Consider the following 22,667-nt stretch of genomic DNA (forward strand, 5'->3'; position numbering starts at 1 on the left):
TTAGAAAAGACAATAATGCTTGTAAAAGTAGAAGGAAGTACGAAAAGGGGAAGGCTGTATCACTGGTGGAGAGATTCAATCATGAAATCCAGAGCACAAAATTTGGAAGACTTGAGCAGGACTGCCAACAACTGGGTGTCTTGCAAGTCTTTCATTCAAAGGGTCATCATAAGTCAAGCCAATGTGATGGAACATAACAACAACAGAAACAACCTAGAATAATCTATTGAACCAGATAGGAATAAATTTATTTTTGTCTGTAAAAACTTCAAAATAAAATGAACCTTTTTTTATCCAGGTAAATTATCAAATAGTGAAGATGCCATCTTTTACTGTTTTAAAAACTGATTTGGTTGTTAAGGATTCTCTTTGTTGTTAAACTAAACAAATGTCTTCTGCTTTCCAATTCACACATTTCTATGCCTGTGTATCACAAAGAGTTAACACTGTCTTACTACTTCTAAGTTTCTTTATGACTGTTTAAGTATGAACTGTTTTTCATTAAGTGAATATAAAAGAACTGAATGTGACATTTAGTCTGCATTCTTCACCACTATAAATGGTTCATGTTACTGCCACATACACACACAGACATACATGCGGTCTTTTTCTTTCATGTCTGGGAATAGCGAACTGAATATATCAGCCCCCACAATCTTTCCTTTACAAAGCTTACTACTGTACTAAATTAAAAGACCTCTGCAGACAGTGCAAGACAATGTTGTGTAACTGCCTAAATTCTTCTTAATTGTTTCCCCTTCTGCTGCTTTCCCTTAAACTAGCAAACAATCTCTTCTTTTTCATACAGTAGTTCTTGCACTCCCTCCTCCCCTCAATTTTGTCCCTTCTCCAAAGGTTGTGGATAGGAAATCCTTCAGAGGGTTCCCCCCTTCGCTTATTCAGTGACATCATATATGGGCTGACTGTTTTAAGTCTAGGCATGCGTTTGTTTAAGAAACACACCCAAGTGTGCTGTATATGGGAGCAAGGTCAGCTGTTGCTTGTTAGTACATTTCAGTATGCAAGTGCAAAGCAAAGACAAAGCAGCTTTAAAACATCTTCGTCATTTCTGCCGTAGAAGAAAATGATTTTGATAAATAGTTCTCTTATTAAAATAAATGGGGTGATACATACTTGGATCTAACATAAGGCACGACAAAACAGGAGCTCTCTTCAGAACTACAGAAATTACCAGCTAACTGTACGAGAGACAAGGCTACACAAAGAAGAAGCCTCTGGATTTTTACTCTGCTTTAGAAGAAAAAGTATTGTAAGGTTGGTGTTTATACATTATCTTTGTTTTCAATCTGCAGGCAACTTTTCTGCAGTTGAAGTTGCTGTTACATTCTATGTGCTCTAGAAATAAATATATACTATCAGTCGATTTCATGGTTTTGGGACCAAAATTGTGGATTTTGATATGACCTGTGGATAAGTCGAGGCTAAAACATAGGGGCATGTAACAAAGGGTCTAAAGGATGAAGCAAGGGAAAACGGTGCCAAAGAACTTACAAGATTACAGCAGGCATAACTGTTTGTGCTCAGACTAATGGCTGGATGGATGGGGGGGGGGTGTCAGTGTTTCCAGGAGAGATTACACTCTTGCCTTTCATCAGGGAATAGTTTCATTTTAAAATAAGAGTTAAAGTACAATACTTACATTGACCCATGGATAAATCGACTCAGGTTTTTTGGGGTCAATTTTTGACTAAAGATGATTTAGAAGTTTATCTTATACCACCCAACTCATTTTTATGGTCCCTCTTTACAGAAAGATGTACAATACAACCACCAATTAAACAGATTAATGCATACAAGACAAAAAATTCAGTCTTCCTTTCCTACTTTCAATCTGATTTAGTAGGGAAAAAAAGAGTCTCTGAGACTGATCACAGAAAGCAATCATAAGTGCTATAGCCTCCCCAGGATTAAAAAAAATCTTCAGAGTTCCTTAGAACCAAAATGTTAGATTAAATGTAAGAAAAGAAATGAAATAATTAAGTCAGTACCCTTGAAATACTGTCATAGGTTTCATTTTAACTACGTATTACAATGACAATCTCCAATTAAAGCAATCACTTGACTTTTCTTTCAACCATTTCTATCATTCACCCAGGTAGTTTTGAAAAGGGGCACTCTTTCACTAAACATGATGCTTCACAGGCATATACAGTACTGTATTTAGATTTAGATTTTCCACTGTAATTTAACACTTTTGTCTGCAGAGCAGCTCTAACTGTTGTATGACACAATTGCCCTAAGGAATGCTGTCTGCTGCCTGAGGAACTCTAATACTGCTAAATTAGCTTTCAGGGAGGAGGATCAGTCTAGAGCAACTTGTTATTGATCAATGAAATGTTGTAAATCTCACTCTACACCATAAAGAGTAACGTCTGACTACAAACACTGGAGGTTTTCTTTGAAATCTTTAACTGGCACAGAACCAGCAACAACGAAGTTTCATGTTATAGTGGAGCAGACACTTACATAATACTGTTTATCCATAAAACAGCTTGAGTGAAATAGCTGGCTCCTAAAACTATCCCTGGCTCTCTGCTATGTAAATGCTACAGAATGTAAAACTAATGCATGCAGTGGACAGTAGCCCAAATTTATTTTATCAAAAATGTTTGCATAGCAATATGCAACAGTTTCTAAGCTCTGGGTTTATGCTCACTGATATTTAGCCAGTACTCAGTTACACCAAGAAACCAAGACAGGAACACTTTTATAAATGGCTTTCAAGACATTTCTGAATGGTTGTACTTAGGATGTCATAAAAATCTTTTGTGTTACTGAAAGTTGAAATTTTAAAAGCCTTTTAATAATGGTTCTTAAGGAAGTTCTAAATAATACATCCTTTAATGGTGCTAGTCTAACATGTGATTCTATAACAGTCTTTTGGTAATCTGGAAAACAACACTACACTTTTGGTAGTTTGGGAAACTACCTGAGCAGGGCTGTCAGCAACTGGGTGTCTTGCAGATCTTTCATTCAAAGGGTCACCATAAGTCAAGCCAATGTGATGGAAAATAACAACAACAGAAACAACCTAGAATAATCTATTGAACCAGATAGGAATAAATTTATTTTTGTCTGTAAAAGCTTCAAAATAAAATGAACCTTTTTCAAGTAAATTATCAAATGCCATCTTATACTGTTTTAAAAAGTGATTTGGTTCTTACAACCAACATTGTTGTGAAACTAAATGAATGTCTTCTGCTTTCCAATTCATACATTTCTATACCTGTATAACGCAAAGAGTTAACACTGTCTTACTATTTCTAAGTTTCTTTATGATGGTTTAAGTATGAACTGTTTTTCATTAAGTGAATATGAAAGAATTGATGTGACATTAAGTTTGCATTCTTTTTCTTTTCTTTTGGTGAGATATTAAGTCTGCATTCTTCACCATTATAAATGGTTCCTGTTACTGTCACACACACACAATTTTTTTTTAAAAGTACTTGTATTTACTTATACCAAATGTTTTCTCCAGCTTTCACACTTGCTGTGCAATTCAGATTACTGTTTCAATGCAATCTGTGAGAGATAAAGAATTCCAAGTGCGGAGTATTTCATGGTTGACAATGGAAGACCTGTGTTTGCATTTGTGGTACTAATTTGCTTGACAGCTGCCATTATGCTGGAAAAAAGCCCGGTTCATTTCAGCAGCATGTACTGTAACAGAATGACCCCAACACAACCAACTAGATAATCAGTGCAAGAATTCACATTTTAGCAGCCTGCCTTTTTCTAAAAAATTCTTAAATTTCAACTTTAATCTAGCTATGAAGCACTTTTCTAAAATCTAGGATTACTACATCAACTCGCGCGGAGTTGTTTCTAAATGTGTTCTATAAGATGATGCACTTTTGGTTCAAGTAGCTTAAAAATCAATAGAGAGAACTCATAAGCAACAATTGAAAAACTACTAGTATACAGATGACACTTAACACAACAGTACTGGTCTGTCATGCCAAAAGAACAGTGCTGAAAGCATTTTAAATAAAGTATATCCTTCACTTTGTTATCAGTTTTTATACTGCTTGCTGGTGCATAAACCTTTTGGGTTGATTTCTCAGTGAGTAAACAGCAGGAAGTAAATGAAAATAAAATTAAAGTTCTGATAATAGTCCTTAAAGTGAAGAGAACATCCCCGTTTAATGAACATATTCTCAGATAAGATTAATATACTCAACAATGGATGAAGCTTCATGATTTGATTAAACAGTGGAAATAAAACAAAACATTCAGTTTAATATAACATTTGAGATCAAAACAGATATGGCTAACACAATGTGATAATATACAATAAAAAATACAGTAGTCCCCGATTTAAATAAGTCACTGTATCGGACTGTATAGGTTCTTGTCATTAAACATGTGTCACCTACAGATTATTTGAATTATAACATTTTGGCAGGAACTGAGGTATTTATTTTTTTAACATATCCAGGAAATGTGCCAAATTCAGTGGTGCATAAAGGAATGAGAAATGGAAACAGTCACACTGCTCCTGAATATCTGCACCTAATACTCTTGAATATCAATATGAAAACTGAGATCCAGGAAATGTCTTCTTGTGCACATGTTAAAAGACACTAAAATACCATTTCATTGCAAATTCATTTTGCAAAGTATAGTTTGCATAAGACACTATTGTAAAATATTAATTACAATTTATTTTTTGCCACCTTGTAAGATAAGCTGGCTTTGATTTTTAAAAATATTGTTTATTACTAATTAAATGTCAACCATAAAAACTTTGATAATAAATAAAAGAAAAATCAAAATTGATTGGAGAATGGGTCCAGAAAATAAAATGGTCATAGGTTTTGTTTTGCTCAAAGTGCCAATGTGTCAGTACATATCGAGAGAACTGATAAATATAAATACATTATTGCTCCCTTTGTTTCCACCTATTACTAAAGGTTAAAAAATACAGTTGGCCCTTCTTATACACAGATTTTTTATACATGGATTCAAGCATCCATGGTTTGAAAATGTTCACAAAAAGTATAAATTTCAAATATCAAACCTTGATTCTCCATTTTTTATAAGGGACACAATTTTGCTATGTCATTATATTTATTGGGACTTGAGCATCCATGGATTTTGTTATCCATGGGGTATCTTGGAACCAAACCCCAGCGTAAAACAGGGGTCCACTGTATGTTGTAAAGAGCAGATCTATCTAAACTGTAAAGGCCATTAAGTTGGAAACCAATGCTTTATCATGGATTCTTCACATGTTACAAGATACTTGGAAAGGAAAAATAAACTGCAAAGTACTGTACTTAAAACAGTAAAATGTTCCGGACCCCCCCCCCCCCCTAAGCCAAATTCCACGCATGCTCAAGCCCCATTCAAGTGAATGGGGCTTGTGCCTGCAGTGGCGCGCTATGGGCGCGCACCCCATTCATGCCGCAGCTTGTGCCCCACGCACCTTTCACCATATGCTGAAAGCCGCATATGACGCGGGCGCACTGTACATAAAATAGAAAAGAAAATAAACTGAGTAAGAAATACTATCGATTTTCATTGGTTCTCTTAAAATAGAACATTTAGGGAATCCTTTTCATTTGGAATTATAAAAGCTTAAGGCCATGTAAAGGACACGTACATTCACACCCAAGTGTCTTTCTTTGAGCTAAAACCTGAAGTATTTTAAAGTGGTCCCTTTGTATATGCGGGGGATCCATTCCAGGACCTTGTCCCATTGATTCTAATGGCGAAATGCTCCTGTGTGAGCCATTTTGTCCCCCCGGGCTTGCTGTGCATATGAGCCAAGATCCACAGATGGTGCGGGCAGACTATTTACATGTCTATCAATGGTATATGGAACAAAAATGGTAACATACACTGTTGAGTAGCATTTATTTGTAAGAAGTAGCTGGTCGAAGTGAAAGCTAATTTAGACTTCAAACTTGTTCTCAGTCTGGAAAAAGCAAAGACATTTTTTTTGTGTGTATTTAGTAGGGAACATCCCTATTATGGTAGCATTGTCACAGAAATCTATAACGTCTGTAACACAATCTAAGCTGAAAGTTAAACTTCATGTCAGGATGCAGATGACATTTGATATCCCTCCTCCAACTGCTGAGGTAGGAGATAAAGGTGATACATATTGTATAGCCTCGACTATAAGGTGACCTCATGTATAAGTTGAGGGCAGCTTTTGGGGCCAAAATTATGGATTTTACCATGACCCATGGATAAGTTGAGGGTAAACCTGGAGGCTACTTCAGTGTGTGTATGTGTGCATACAGCAAGACAGACTCTAATTGAGGCTTTTTGCTCCAGCATTAGTTTCAGCCTTCACCCAAACAGTGACAGCCACTTCAGCAAATGTGGAGGGACAAGTGTAATATAATTGACCCATTTGACATATCATCTCACTCCTGACCCGTTTTCATAGAAACCAGCCATGCTGGTTCCTACAGAGGTTCCATTGTTCTACCACTTTAGACACCATGGAGAACTCTGGATGAATGAACCCAAATGTACACAGACAAGAGGACTACTGGGGAGGTTCACTACAAAGCTCTCATGCAAATGGTTATAATTAGATGTGTACCATTCTTCTCCACATACAAGTACTCTATCCAGGCTGAATTCAATCTATGATACAAAATATGCAAGCTCAAAAAGCAGCTGATCCCTACTTCAAGATTCTGCATAACCTGAAAGTACTGTCAAGTATCCCTTTTGAATGCTGATCATTTGAACTGATAGAATAATCTGCACATTGTTAAAAATCTTCATTAAATGCTTGGGAAAACCCCCAGACTGACATCATTCCAAAATTTGCTCTGTGCATTTTGCTAAGAAACATGCCATTTCTACTACCAGTAGCAGATCACTTCATGAAAAGCCAAATTGCTGTTTATGCTTACGCCTCAATTGTAGCAGCATGCATTTGTTATTTATATTGAAAACTTCTTTACAGGTGAAAACAATAATAGTTATTTTATTTTCCTAAATAATGTATAACGCCTCCCTCTCTCGCTATGAAAGTCCTAGGATTCTCACCAATTGCAATAAAATCCAATAACCAAACAGAACATGATACATGTAAGAAAATAGGAGTAAAATGATACCCTCCCCTTGGGAACAATCCAGGTCAAGTTTTATGTGGCCATGTTCTAGCAGAGTTTCTTCCTGACGTTTCACCAGCATCTGTGGCTGGCATCATCTCTCTGAAGATGCCAGCCACAGATGCTGGCGAAACGTCAGGAAGAAACTCTGCTAGAACATGGCCACATAGCCCGAAAAACCCACAAAAAACTATGGATGCCGGCCATGAAAGCCTTCGACTTTACATGTTAAAGTCAAGCATTAACAAAGGCTTTTCCAAACATACAGCCCATTTCCTTTATACTAAAATATGAATTTGGAACAGGAGGAGGGCCTCTGGAGATGATTTTAAAATGTGGGCATGCTAAAATGTGGGAGGTGGTCCTTCAGACATCCTGGTCCTGCTTTATTGGAATCAAACAACAAACCAGTGCTGTTGTTCTAGCGTTATAGTAAGGTCCTGATACCTAGCTCTAGTCAATATCCTACCTGTTCCATTTTTAACAAGATGATGTTTTCAGACAGTTTTCAATGAGCTCCATATAGCACATGCTTCAGTAGTTAGTTGTGATATAGTTAAGATATATGCCACACACTCCCAAACTGCCACCTTCAAAAAGAGAACTAGATAAATGGGACTGGGAGGCAAGAGTGGGTATGTATGGATGACTGCTATTACACAACCATTGATAAATCAGTTAGCCAAATCAATTTTTCATTAACCAAGCTGTGACAAAATGCTCTTGCATACTTGCTGTGCTCTATTCCACCCCACAGCATTTCTGCCATCTTGCAGCTTCCATTTCTCACTTTATTGTAGTAAATGTAGTACACATTTCTCCAGTATAAGAAAATGCAGTGTGGTTGAGCATGGTCTTTCTCTTTCTGCAGGATTTGAAGCATCAGTATCTATTTAAACTGTAGAAGATTAAAGTGAGTGAGTGTGCACATGTGAACATAATACAGAGGTACCCCGGGTTACGAAATTAATTCGTTCCGCCGCCGCTTTCGTAACCCGAAAAGCTTTCGCAAGCCGAAACCCCATAGGCGCTAATAGCGAAAGCCGCGATTTGGTGCAAAAAAGCGCCGAAAAGCACCAAAAATTTCTTTCGTAACCCGAAATAACCTTCGTAACCCGGAACAGTTTTTTTAATTGATTTTTTTTCGTAACCCGGAAATTTCGTAAGGCGGCGCATTCGTATCCCGGGGTACCACTGTATGTGCTTGGTTTCTTTCTCTAGGAATAGAAATAGAGCTGAGGTAGCAGCAGAGAGGAAAAATTCCTGGATACAAGGTTGGGGAAAGTAATTCCTCTAAACTTTTTTCTACGGTAGGGCAGGCTAGACATGTTGAGAAAAACTGAAATATATGCAATACTAATCTTAGCATATACATTTATATTATTTGGCATATTGATTAATTTTCAAGTATAAAAGCTTTACATTTATACAAGCCGTACTGTGAATATACTATATATTAAAAAGAGAGCTGCAAGTTGCTGCAGTCCGTGATATCTAAGCAGATGGATCTGGAGAAAAATAAAATAAAAATAATTTTAAAATGAAGGAGGCCCTGGGAGATAAACAGGAAAAGACTATATGAGGATTGCAAAAATCTGGGAAAACATCTGAGTGATCTGAGTAAGCTGAACACATGCACAGGTAATTTCACAAGCAAGATGCCCACAAATGAACAAAAATGTGCAGCTTTTCTATTAGGCTTTTTTTTAAGTCAAGAGAACATTTGGACAGGGAAGCAGCTATCGGAAAGAAGCATTTAGAACCACCATTAAGCTGTGCTATACAAATTACCAGTCTGAATGAGCCTTAAGTACCTTTGAAACAGACTCTTCTAAACTCTGATTAATCTGTCACACTTTTGTCTCCACTTGTTTGACTGTGACTTGGAAGGAGGGAACAAGACATTTACACTACCAAAATCTTAAACTTTCAGTCACTGATGAATTTTGAGAGTTTTATGTAAGGACCTTTATCATTAGATCACTATTTATTTATTTATTTATGCTTATTTTAGATCGCTTGAAGATGAAGACATTCTCATGGACTTTGAATTTACTGTTACTACTACTATTACCAAATGGATGCTATACACAACAGTCTAAATTCAATAAAAACTCCCCTAGAAGATACCCACGTTCTACAGAAGGAGGAGAGGAAGGGAAAAGGTGTGGCTATACATTTATTGTACCTGAACAAAAAATAACTGGACCAATTTGTGTAAACACTAGAAGCACAGAAAACAAAAAAGATGAAATTACAAGAATGGACATTGAGAATCTGAAGGATGTATTGTCCAAACAAAAGCGCGAGATTGATTTGTTGCAGCTAGTGGTTGATGTGGATGGGAATATAGTAAATGAAGTAAAACTGTTGAGAAAAGAGAGCCGCAACATGAATTCCCGTGTTACTCAGCTATATATGCAACTCCTCCATGAGATAATCCGCAAACGGGACAACTCACTTGAGCTCTCCCAGCTGGAAAACAAAATTCTCAATGTCACAACTGAAATGCTGAAGATGACATCAAGATATAGAGAACTTGAAGTAAAATATGCAGCACTAACTGATCTTGTAAATAATCAGTCAGTTACCATCTCATTACTGGAAGAACAATGTTTGCGGATATTTTCACGGCAAGACACCCACAGTTCTCCACCATTAGTTCCTGTGGTACCCCATCATATTCCTAATAGTCCACATTACACTCCAGGCCTCCTGGGAAGTAATGAAATTCAGAGAGATCCAGGCTATCCTAGAGACAGAGATGTGAGGCCACCTCCTGATCCAGCTACTTCTCCTACAAAAAGCCCTTTGAGAATTCCACCATTAATGCTGATCAATGAAGGTAAGGCATTTACTACATTTCTAGAATTATATTTGAACATTTTAAAGACCACCTGAAAACATTTAACTGGTGAATATGAAAACAAAACAGAATAAGAAAAGAACCTTGGTCCTATCATCATATGCTGTTTCCCTAAAAAGCCTCTATCTTGTGGTTTTCAGTTATAGCTGATCAATTAATATTTAAAAAATGGGCAACTGAGCAAGTTATATACAAATATGTAAACAGTGTTCTGGTCCTAGTGATTATTTTTTTCATGGTGCTAGATAAAGGAAGTACTGTAATAAGGGTTACTCTTTACTCTCTTATCTGCTTCATTCTTTTCTAATTATATTCCCAATTATTTTTCAGCTTTATCTTAGACCATGCAGGTTAAAGCCCCCCTTTGAGGCCCCCCTTTTGACCGCAGGCCTCTCTAATGTATGAATCTACAAAATACAGTGCATCTGCACTATATGTGGGTGGACTACACACGGCTTCCAGCTTACGCAGAAGCTGCTTGCCAATTATAGCAATGGCGCACACGCTGCCCACGAGCTGCAAGCACGCGCCTCCATTGTTTTTAATGCGGCACGAGCATACGCGGATTTCCTCTTATGCGGGGGGATCTGGAACGGAATTGGGAGGGCCTGCTGTATTCTTCAGGACATACCATATATATGATCATGATTTCAAGTTATTTTCTTTTAAAGCCCAAAACAGACTGGCCAAAGCATACATTATTGGGCTGCGTAGCATTTTGATGCCACACGCCCTGACCACAGCCTGAAGCTGCCCCAACCTGGAAATGCTCCTTTTCAGAGGTTTGTTGGAAGCATCAGCATTAGGTCAGATTGGGGCTGCGTATGTGTGACTGCTGTGGTGCCAGGGCAGATCTGAGCCATCCTTTTTGGGAGATCTGTTTTGCCCCTAAATCTGTTAGTCAAATAAGATTTTTTTTTTAAAAAAAATCAACATTTTCATTTAGGGTGGATTGAAAACTATTTCATTGCTGCTGCTAAACAACTGGGTATCAGAAATATTTGCAATCTGCTAAAAAACACAAACATCTAACAGGAGACCCAGTTCTTCCTTCTGTCCATTCCTGGTATAGCAAGTCCTGAGTTCACCATATGGCACTGCCTGTTGAAAAGGGGAACAAGTATGATTGTTATGAATTCTCTCCATTAAATAGCCACTACTGGTCAGGTCAGATAGCCATGTGATACAAGATCTTGTGTGGCATATTCTTGTTTACAAGATCTAGAATACATACAGTTTATCACTGTAGTTTACAATCAATACAAAGAAATAGAAGAAGACAAAGACAGAACAAGAGACCTATTACACAGGATGTGAGAAATTAAAGGGATGTGAAGACAAAGGCTTTCATGGCTGGCATCGATAGTTTTTTGTGGGTTTTTCTGGCTGTGGCTGTGTTCTGGAAGTGTTTATTCCGGACATTTTGCCAGCATCTGTAAAACTCTAGGATAGCTTGGATCTCTCTGAATTTCATCAGGAATAAACTCTTTCAGAACACAGCCACATAACCGGAAAAAAACTGACAAAAAATTAAAGGGAATGTCAAACCAAAAAGAGGGATGCTATATGATCAAAATATCTAGCCAAATAAAAAGCCAATGAAGTAGTACACTGAGAACCTACATAAATTACAGATTTCTTCAAGGAAGACACATTTGAAGATGGACAAATTGCGAATGTGAGGTGGAAAAAGTTCTCAAACTACTTGGGAGAAACAAATAATCAGAAACAGATGACACAGGAGCTCTTTTAATCTATAGCGATGGAATCCATTTTAACAAAAATCTTCCACCCAATATGGAAAACAAAACAATGGCCCACAAACAGGAAATCTTTAATATATATTCCAGTCTACAAGAGAGAGGACACCAGCGATAACCATCAGACCACTGAACTGATCTTATATGCAAGGAAAGTGATGCTCAATATTTTGCGAGAAAGGTTTTTGCCATATCGGGAGTGAGAAATGTCACATGTCCAAGCTGGGTTCCAAATAGGAAGAGTTACTAGGGATCAACTTGCAAAAATAGGTTAGATAATGGAATGTACCAAAGAATTTCAGAAGAAAATCACCCTCTGCTCTTTAGGTTATAACAAAGCCTGTGATGAAAAACTATGATCCACTTTTAAAGAAATAGCTGTACCACAACACGATTGTGCCAATGCATAACCTATACTTTGGACAAGATGTCATCATCAAGACACAATAAACAGAAACAGAAAGAAAATGCAAAAGCAGGATTACAGCTAAATATTAAGAAAACATAACTAATGACCACATGATTTCCATAACTTTCAAGTGGGTAACAAGCCACAGATGGGCAGGAAGGAGTGGCCCAAGGCTGCTCCGGCAGCAAGAGGATCAGGTCCATGGCGACTGCATGACCTGCTCCGAAAGTGGGCTATGGCCACTGGGCTCAACCCGCACTGCCAGAAGCCAAATTATCCTGGCTCCTTTTTGCTCTGGTCTAAAGGACCGGAGCCCAGCCTCGGAACGGCTTCTAGCCACATTGGAGGTGTGCATCATATAAACAGTGTGGCTCCAACTGGCCAGAAGCTACTTCTTTTGGACTGTGTGTTTCAGTTAAAGGCTTTTGGACGGTGTGTTTCAGTTAAAGGTTTAGTTATTAATTAAAATGGAGATTGTAGCCAAGAAATAGGAGAAAGACTAATATTTAGACAGGCAACCATGAAGCGTTTAAGTAAGATCCTCAAGTGTAAAGATGTATAATTAAATACCAAAGTCAAAATCAGCCAAGCCATAGGATTTCCAATTCTATGTATAGCTATGAAATCTGGTCAGTGAAGAAAGCTGAAAGGAAGAAAATTAACTAATTTGAAATGTGGTAATTGCAAAAGAGTTTTATGGATACTACCAAAAAGACAAATGAATGGTTCTAGAACAAATTAAGCCTGAACTCTCCCCGAAAGCCAAGATGACTAAACCTAAGCTACTGAACTTTAGACATATGATGAGATGACAGGATTGATTGAAAAAGACCATAATTTTTGATAGAATGGAAGGCAGTAGGAAAACAGGAAAGCCACAATATTGGTAGACTGAGTCAATCAAGGAAGCCATGGATCTGAGTTTGCAAGACATGATCAGGGCGGTTGGCAACTGAGATCTCTCATTCAGAGTTGCAAGCTGAAGTTGACTTGATGGCAAACTATTACAACTACTACTGTTCTATGTATTACTTTCCAATCTGTTCTTAAAAGAATGTATTGGCTTTGTGTCCCCTTAAACAGCTGCCTTTTTGTACTAAGACTATTTTTATAGAGTTGATCTTATTGAATGCTATTGTTTCTAGATAGTGTGTGTCTGTTATTTTACAAGTGATTTTGTAAAATCACTTCTGATTTACCACTCTGAAAAGTGGTAAAGAAATATGCAAATTAAATTCAGAGAGTTTATTTTATTACAGTGGGCTGCTGATATCAACTGGGATTAGGTTCCAGGACTCCCCATGTATATCAAAATCCATAGATGCTCAAGTTCCATTAAATACAATGACATAGTAAAATGGTTTCCCTTATGGCAAAATCAAGGTTTGCTCTTTGGAATTTATATTTTAAAAGAGAATTTCAAGCTGTGGATGGTTGAATCCATGGATAATGAATCTGTAGATACAGAGGGTTGACTGTATTATGTTTTGGCTTACACTCACTAGCCAGTAGAATCACAGAATCACAGAGTTGGAAGATACCACAATGGCCATACAATTCATTTCCCTGCCATACAGCAATACACAGTCAAAGCAGCTGAAACAGATAGTCATCCAGACTCTTTAAAAATCTCCAAAGGAGACTCCATCACATTCCAAGGCAGCATATTCCACTGCCAAACAGCCCTTATCATTAAGATGTTCTTCCTAATGTTTAGGTGGAACCTTTTTTTCTGTAGTTTGAATACACTGCTCTGTGTCCTAGTCTCTGGAGCATCAGAAAACAAGTTTGCTCCTTCTTCAATGTGATATCTTTTCAAATATTTAAACATGGCTATTGTGTCACCTCTTAACTTTCTCTTCTCCAGGCTAAACACAGTATGCTATAACAACTTTTATTATGTGCTTCCTTTCCATTCTAGACCCATGAAGGAAACAATGGCCTGCATCCTACTAACAGTCTCTACTAGAGCAGACCCATTGAGACAAAGTCTTAATTTGTTGACTCACCCACCCTTTAACAATTGATTCGAGGGGTCTACTCTCAATGGGACTGATCAATAAGATTACGAAAACATAATGGTTTAGACATTTTTTTAAAAATGTGAGGCTCAACTGTTAAATGTTCCTGTTCTAGTATTAGTAAAAGTGAGCCATACTTAAATTGTTCACAAGATAAAGGACAACAGTATCTTATATCTAATCATCTTTATATTTGTTAATTTAACTAAATGAAATATTAAACCATCAATACATATGATCAAAAAATTCCAGTGCATATGTGTTTGTGTTTATTTTAATATCAAACTGTTTTCAACAGGCCCGTTCAAAGACTGCCAACAAGCCAAAAAAGCTGGATATTCTAGCAGTGGGATTTATATGATTAAACCTGAAAACAGTCATGGACCAATGCAGTTATGGTGTGAGAACAGCCTTGATCCTGGGGGGTGGACAGTTATTCAAAAAAGAACAGATGGTTCTGTAAATTTCTTCACAAACTGGGACAATTATAAGGTAACTTCCTTTTGAAAGAAGTGTGCATGGGGAGTGCTAATTACATTATAATGTATATTCTGTATAAACAGTATAGTCAGCCTTCTGTATTGGAAGCTAGCCATCCATGGATTGGAGCATCTGTGGATGGCCCCACCTCATTATTGTCAATAATGGGAAGAAGCATGAATGCAGCCACGGCAATACTTTGCACATTGGTAATAATTAGACTTGCGGTCCCATGCTTTTTAGTATCCATTGTGGGTCCAAAAAAGAACCCCCGCTGATACAGAGGGCCAACTATATAAGACTAAAATGACACGTAAAAATAAGACTTTTTTTTGTGGCTGGTTCAACACTTTTGTATCGAAGCCATCAACATTTACAGTGATACTTTACTTTCATGAAGATAATGTTTAATAAAAGCAATGCATTAGTATTTAACAGTTTCAACTGGTTTCTTCTTTGTTTTGTCAGTACAGTGGGCCTTGGTATCCTTTGGGGTTTGGTTCCAGGACCCCCCTCCCCCCATGGATACTCAACTCCCATTAAATACAGTGGTGTAGTAAAATGGTGCCCCTTATATAAAATGGCAAAATCAAGGTTTGTTTTTTGGAATGTATGTATTTTTGGAAGATTTCCAGGTCATGGATGACTGAATCCATGTATAAAAAATCTGTGGATATGGAGGACCATATCCTTCAAACAGAATCTTATCTTAAGTTTACATTAACCACTTTACTGTAAATGCTATAAAGATAAATAGGACTGTCATCAAATAAAAGCTGCACAGTAGGACTTATTTCTGAGTGTATGTTTCCATTTCTTAAAATTAATGCTTGTTTTTCATTACAGAAATACTGACCTGGATACCTGCAATTTTTATAAATTCATATGTGTGTGTGTGAGAGAGAAAGAGAGAGCATATACACAGTGGTCCCTCTGTATCCATGGATTCTTTATCCACAGATTTAACCATCCATGGCTTGAAAATATATATATTTTTAAAAATCCAAAAAGCAAATGTTGATTTTGCCATTTTTAAAATAAGGAACACTATTTTACTATGCAATTGTAATTAATGGGCCTTGAGAATCCACTGTTTTTGATATCCATGTCCTGGAACCAAACCCCAGGGACTCAAAGAGCCTAATGTATATATTTAAAAAGTCATCATATTGATTAGAGCACCTTTTGAATTGAGTGCTTTTTACTCCATTAAGCAAATGAAGTAAACCTTACAAATAAATAATTATTATTGCCATAACAACACAAAACCAAAGATAACTAAAAGGAAAGGAGAAACAGCTTAGGAAAAAATGGTACAATGTGATGAACACAATTCTTGCATTCATACAATAACCCTTGGTTTCTTCAGAGTAACATGTACTGGTACTCATTTTATTACAGTACTGTATTCTGTACATATAGGCAAGAGGTTGAAGTGAATGTAACCAAGGTCATATACTGTACTGTTTTCAGGTTGTGGATGCACTGAATAAACACATCTAATACCAACAATAGATGTAGGGGTGAGGGAAATTTCTTTGCAGAAGTATCCTGAGGAAATAACAAGGCAAGGCAAAAAATACAATAGCAGCTATTAATGTCAGCCTGTATTGAGCACTTGCATCGCATAATCCAGTAACAACAAAAATCCACCAAACAGGGATACCTTTATTGGCCCACCAAAATGTACAATATACATGTTGCAAGCTTTCAGAGCTCCACTGGCTTCTTTATCAAGCAAAGGTGTTAAAAACCATACAGGAGGGGGAAATGGAAGGTGTTAGTCATAAGCCTGCATTTTACTGTCTTTGTTCTCAGTTCAGATAGTATGGAGGGGTATTTCTTGCAGGCTGGCACCTCCTCCTTCTGGCCATCTGGTTACTGGGATATTCTCAAAGTCCAGGAAATTTAACATCTGTTTGCAACACAAAAAATATACTTCCAATTGCAATCCAATATGTTTCCATCATTTGTGAAGCCACAGGCCCCTTCATAGGCAGAGGACACTGAATTTCTCAGGAAGCCTTCATGCTTTTGCACCACGAAAACTTTAGGTGATGTTGTGGTAAAACATGCCAATCCAGTCCAAAATTTTGGGAAAAAAAGTTTACCTTTGCTGGAGGTAGAACCCTCAAATAGTAAGGCCCAGTCTGATGGCTCTCTCTTTATGATTCCACTGTTGTGGCTATAATGTAGCATCTTGAAATCCAAAAAAGAACCCCCACCCAGGAGTAGCCGTGTTGGCCAGTAACAACAAACATCCACCAAAAGTCCAGGAAATCTAACATCCATTTGAAACACACAAAAAAGATACTTCCCTTGCAATCCAATGTGTCTCCATCCTTTGTGAGGCCACAGGCCCCTTTGTAGGCAGAGGACACTGAATTTCATAAGAAGCCTTAATCTCATAACAATGAGTAAAAAATAATCTTGAACCGTAATATCATTTGTGCTCTGAGTTTCATCATCCCTTCCAACCAATGATGTATAAGTGGCAGAGCAAAGACGCATATAATAAAACAGAAATACATGGGGTGAGCAGTAGAGGAGGAGAAGGGAAAATGAATGCATGCTTTGTGAACTACCAACTCCCCTCCCTCCAAATTATCACAGTCTAAAAGTACCAAAATATGTATGTAGTATTTTTATTATAAAGCTTTCTAACCATAAAATGTAAGGCAATCTAATGAGAGCTGTGTTATTTTTTCCACAGAAAGGATTTGGAAATGTTGCTGGAGAATACTGGCTGGGATTGGAAAATATTTATTTGATTTCAAATCAAGACAATTACAGACTTCTGATAGAACTAGAAGACTGGAGTAATAAGAAAGTCTATGCAGAATATAGTAGTTTCCGACTAGAACCAGAAAGTGAATTTTATCGATTGCGTCTAGGAACCTATCAAGGGAATGCTGGTGACTCCATGATATGGCACAACGGGAAGCAATTTACAACACTAGACAGAGACAGAGATATGTACACAGGTATGAAATACCACATATTGTATCCCCACTGTCTATTATTTTAGGTAACAACTGAGTGTTAAAGCACTAAAACATTTAGATAACTTTGGAGAAAAATACCTGTTTTGTTTGAACATCTAACACCGGTATGTTATTGTGAGCAATACAAAAATCATGTGTAATATCTAGCACATAACATGCCAGATAAATACTAAGCTTTAAAGTCTTGGTCTGTCATGGAAGAGTATTATTCTCATGATGTAATGACATATTTAAGTACTACACCACATAGAATTATATAACAAAATCAATGTTGTAGACTTCACTCTATCCAGATTTAGTGAATTATTTGGACTCTACAGAAGACTGCACAAGTTCCTATTATTTAACATTACACTAAACAATGTATCGTATACACTTGACTATATGTCAAAAAATATATGCCCCAAAGTAACTCTAAAATTCTGGGTCGACTTATATATGGGTCAATACACTAATACTGCTTAGAAAGGTTCTAAAAGAACTCCATTTCTTTCTCTTTTCAATCCAATGTTTAAAACCATCTCCTCCAGCAACAGGGAAGTGGTGTTAGGTGGTCAGGAGAGGTCCAGAGATGGAGAAGGAGGGAAGGAAGCGGAGTTTCCCTGTTTACATCCTTTGTTACATGCCCCTAAGTTTTACCCTCAACATATCCACAGGTTACATCAAAATCCATGATTTTGGCCCTAAAACCTTCCCTCAACTTATACATGAGGTCGACTTGTACATGTGTATATATGATAGCCTTTACAACTGTTAGAAATTTAAATTTTTGAAAGATTAGGGTATAAAGTTATCAAGATTGGCTATACTACTATTAAACAGATACAACTGCTCCTACACACATCTTTGCTATCTATATATCACTTTAAACATTTTCTAGGAAATGCAAAATTAATTCGTTCTCCAAATGTACACAGACTCTTTGCACAGAACTCCATATCGCATATACACTTAAAAGCCCATGCCCCTTCCATAAGGGGAGACTATATACAGTCAGAAGATGAAGTAGTACTGAACTCCTTAGAAAATATTTCAAGTGAGAATGGTGAAAAATGAGCATGTCCTAATGGGACTTGAGAACATCTTCAAGAATAGCTAATTTTCTGAGGGTGTAAAGAAAAATATTTTGTTCTGGAGTAGGCATATAACAAAGTAGCGTTTGTTCTGGAGTAGCACATAACAAAGTAGTCTGAAGATGCCAGCCACAGATGCTGGTGAAACCTCAGGAAGAAACTGTTCTAGAACATGGCCACATAGCCCAAAAACCCAACAAAAAACTAAAGTAGTGTTTCTTCAACAGAAATAGAACAGCAAGATCTAGCCATCACATGGTGAAGGCCTTTCCAAGCGATTTCATGGAGCTTGTTCATGCTATTTGGAAGCAACTTTAGTTCTGCTGGAAGGTGCCCATTGAAGTGGCTGATGACATCTTTGAAACAGTGAGGGTCTGAGCCAATACCACTGACTCCAAAATGGGGAAGTTTCTGCTCAATGATGCCTCACTTTACTGAAAGAGAAATAACAGCTAGCATGACCTCATGCAACCTTAACTTTCTATTGCCTGAAAAAGCAATTAAGATATACTTCGCACATATACTATGAAGTTTAACTTATTTTGTTTGTTTTTTCCTATAGGAAACTGTGCCCATTTTCATAAAGGAGGCTGGTGGTACAATGCCTGTGCTCATTCCAATCTCAATGGAGTATGGTACAGAGGAGGACATTACAGAAGCAAGCACCAGGATGGGATTTTCTGGGCCGAGTACAGAGGCGGATCATACTCATTAAAAGCCGTTCAGATGATGATCAGACCAATTGACTGAGACACTTGAAACATTAAAAAACTGTCCATGAGTTTCACACAAATGCTACATTTCAAGTTGTTTTGCAAATTTATTTACAACAAGCAAGCCCAACAAAGTATTTTTTTAAAAAAAACATTTCTTATTGCAGTACACTCGTAAAGTAAGCAGGAGTTGCATTTAAAATAAATCTCTGTTCATACAAAATATATGGACTTTATCGGGAGTAATTAAAACAATCAGATTTGGTAGACTACAAAGAAAATTCTGAATGAATAACTGTTGTAGGATGAGATGATGTTGCTGTGTGTTATGTGTGCAAACATTTGCTTTCACAGATTTAAAACTATTTAAGTTTTTTATTTCAAAATGATTTCCATTGGAAATCTTATTTTGAGATACAAACACAATGAATAATGCAAGACAAAGAACTGGAGGAAAGCTCTGGTTTTGCAAACATATTTTTGTGGCAAATGAATGATTTCAGGACAGTAGAGATATAGTACAGCTTTTACAAGATACATACACCCTGCATCTGTAGGGATGAGGGGCATTGCTCATAAACCTTAACCCTAAATTAGTGGTGGGCAAAGTGAATCTCTCGAGAGGCTGCTGGGTTGCAACTGTTGTCACTACTGCCTATGCTGGTTATGGATGAGTTGCAGCGTGACAACACCTAGAAGGCCAAACTTTGCCTATCCCTGCCCTAGATACAAATACTGTATAAGAATATTATTAATAGTATTTCTAGAGCATTGTTCCTAAATTCTCAACTTCCTTCACAGATGTCCAGTAATCCATTACAACAACACAGAGCTCAGAAACTTACTTTTTGTAAGAATGAACATAAAGACATGCTGAAGCTATCTGTAACTTGGCTCCAGGTCATCATTCTACCGCTACTCTGTCATGTCATTATGTTCATTTTTATAAAAAGTAATGATCTAAGCTCTACAATTACTACCTACAATGTAAGGCAAGGTAGTAATATTAGCCTCATTCTACAGACACAAATAGATAAACTCATGCACTGAGTGAAGGTCTACATTGATCTAGGGACTTTTCAGTGAATTTAATGTTCTTAAGCCATTACACTATACTAAATGTGTTTGATGGAAATAAATCATTTTGGTTCCAACTGTTCTTATGACTAATTCATTTAGGCACTAGGGAAAAGGATTTGTGTATTTTACCAATACACACACTGATGTTATATGTGTTTTAAAAACTCAAATATTCAAGACTACACTAATTATGGATATGTAACGCTTACAAAAAAGTACTTTCAATATACCAAGTACTGCAATTTAATCCAGACGTCAAATGCTCAATTGTGCATAGGTCCTAATTAGTGCATTGCACCTACTAAATTTCATGTTATTGTCACATATTCTGGAAAGTGTTTCACATTTTTTCCTAGATTGACCAAAAAAAAAAAAAAGATGAAGTGGAAAAGCTGAAGGATCAAAAGGTCACTTGTAGACAACAGGGTATGCACTGATTAGTGATGTTGTAGGTTAATTTTCACTCACAGCAACTTCTACTGCAGAGAAAAGACTGTTTATAAATCACATTTTACCAGAGACATAAAGAATTGTCTTTACAACAGAGTATAGTATAGACTTTCAGAAATATATATGTCTAAAAATAAGACTTGTGTGCAAATCTTTAACATTTATATAAGACTAAATATAAGAACTGTTTACACACGTGTAAGATTAGAGAGAAGACTATTCCATGGGTGGTGCTGCCATCAAGCTAAGTATTCTCCCTGTGACTGACCGCAGAAAAACACAGAAGCATGCAGCACTACCAGGAGGGCTTCTCCAGGTGGTTACCGGGATGAAAAGAGTTCATAAGGAAGAAGTTGATATATCAGGTAATTAGGCTTGATAGGCTAACAACAAAACCTTAAATCTTGCCTGTTATCAAATAAGCAGCCAGTACAATTCCTTCAGCCAGATGTGCCAATCATGAAGACTGGCAAAAGCATTTTACACTAGCTGCATTTTCTGAATTATCTTTAAGGCAGTCACACATACAGCACATTGTAATAGTCTAACCTCATGATTCCCAACATCTAGATCACTGTGGTTTCAGTTCAGGAACAACTATAACTAGTGTACCACCCAAAGCTGGTAAAAGGTATTCCAAATAACAATGCCTTCTGGGCCCTGCAGCTATAAAGATGGATCCAGAACTGTATCCAGGCAGCATTTGGTTTTTCAAATTACTATCAAGCTGAATTCAGACAAAAATTGGTATGGAAAAATTAGAATCATTAAAAAATGCTACTGCAATTGTCTCAAGATCCTTTCCCTCAAATGGGCCATTTTCAACTAGGTGGCAGTTGTCAAGAACCATGAGGTCCAGAGTGAGTTTCTTTAAAAGTGGCTGTAACATTTCCTTCTTAAGAGGCATGAGCATCTCTCTTCAGTGTACAAAAAAATTCACCACACTGTAAATCCAAATCCACTTGGCTGTACCCCTTTGTCTAGTTTTAATAACCCAGGCTTGCCATATGTACTGGGAAACCGGAACAATCATGGATTGGAGGGTCTAAAAAAATGTCCTGGCCAACTGGGCATGACTGAAGTTTCACAAATTCTGGATTCCTGTTTTGTTCTTGGCTCCATTTTGTCAGAGACTGAGAAACTCCACTCCACTCTTATTCTTCTCTGAAGAGAGCAATACAATGAAAATCAAAGGCAGGTGATGATCACTCTCTTAACAGGGAGAGACAGGGAGAAGGTGGAGATAGGCTCTAGCAGTCATGGCTTTAAATCTTGGATAGGCAGTGAGGTTCTCTCCCCCTCTTTTTGCATCAGAGAGAGAGAGCGTGTGTGTTAAAAATAAATAATGGCATGCAAGACAGGAGGGGAGTACAGAGAAGAAAGAAAAGAAAAAGAGTAAGAAAAAAGAGGTGTATGTAAAAAATATCTACTTCTCTGCACAGTATAAGCAGATATATTTGTGTTGTCTCCAATGTAGATGGCTTAACCTATGGGATGGTGGTTGGGATTTTAGAGGAGGGATAAGCAGTTAGGGATGGAGAGTGGGGTTAGTGGGAGGAATGCAGGGACTAAAGATTGGGGGGGGGGGGAACCGTGAAAATACTCAAGCCTTTTGAAAGCGACGTAGAGGCAAGAAGGGGCAGAAAATGCTTTAGGATCTGTTCTGTCATCTTGATTTTCATACTGTCTGGCAACCCTACCCAGGGAGGC

General features: G+C 37.3%; 2 protein-coding genes across 8 annotated transcripts in view; one reads left to right on the top strand and one right to left on the bottom strand.

Moving 5' to 3' along the window:
• RALGPS2 (Ral GEF with PH domain and SH3 binding motif 2) overlaps nucleotides 1–22,667 on the bottom strand; it is a 160,848-nt gene that overhangs the window by 55,035 nt on the left and 83,146 nt on the right. The window lies entirely within an intron of this gene.
• On the top strand, nucleotides 978–20,576 carry ANGPTL1 (angiopoietin like 1). Its single transcript, XM_042465682.1, has 5 exons — nucleotides 978–1,275; nucleotides 9,115–9,945; nucleotides 14,455–14,648; nucleotides 17,350–17,620; nucleotides 19,277–20,576. The coding sequence occupies exons 2-5, from the start codon at nucleotides 9,126–9,128 to the stop codon at nucleotides 19,462–19,464; spliced, it is 1,473 nt and encodes a 490-aa protein (XP_042321616.1). The 5' UTR covers nucleotides 978–1,275; nucleotides 9,115–9,125; the 3' UTR covers nucleotides 19,465–20,576.

Source organism: Sceloporus undulatus, chromosome 4, assembly GCF_019175285.1.
Source record: "Sceloporus undulatus isolate JIND9_A2432 ecotype Alabama chromosome 4, SceUnd_v1.1, whole genome shotgun sequence".
Classification (NCBI taxonomy): Eukaryota; Metazoa; Chordata; class Lepidosauria; order Squamata; family Phrynosomatidae; genus Sceloporus; species Sceloporus undulatus.

Excerpts from the sequence above, each read along its gene's own strand:
- ANGPTL1 (XM_042465682.1), top strand. The coding sequence starts at position 9,126 with ATGAAGACATTCTCATGGACTTTGAATTTACTGTTACTACTACTATTA. Across the intron at positions 14,649-17,349 it reads CAAACTGGGACAATTATAAG|AAAGGATTTGGAAATGTTGC; the intron begins GTAACTTCCTTT and ends TTTTTTCCACAG. Across the intron at positions 17,621-19,276 it reads AGACAGAGATATGTACACAG|GAAACTGTGCCCATTTTCAT; the intron begins GTATGAAATACC and ends TTTTTCCTATAG.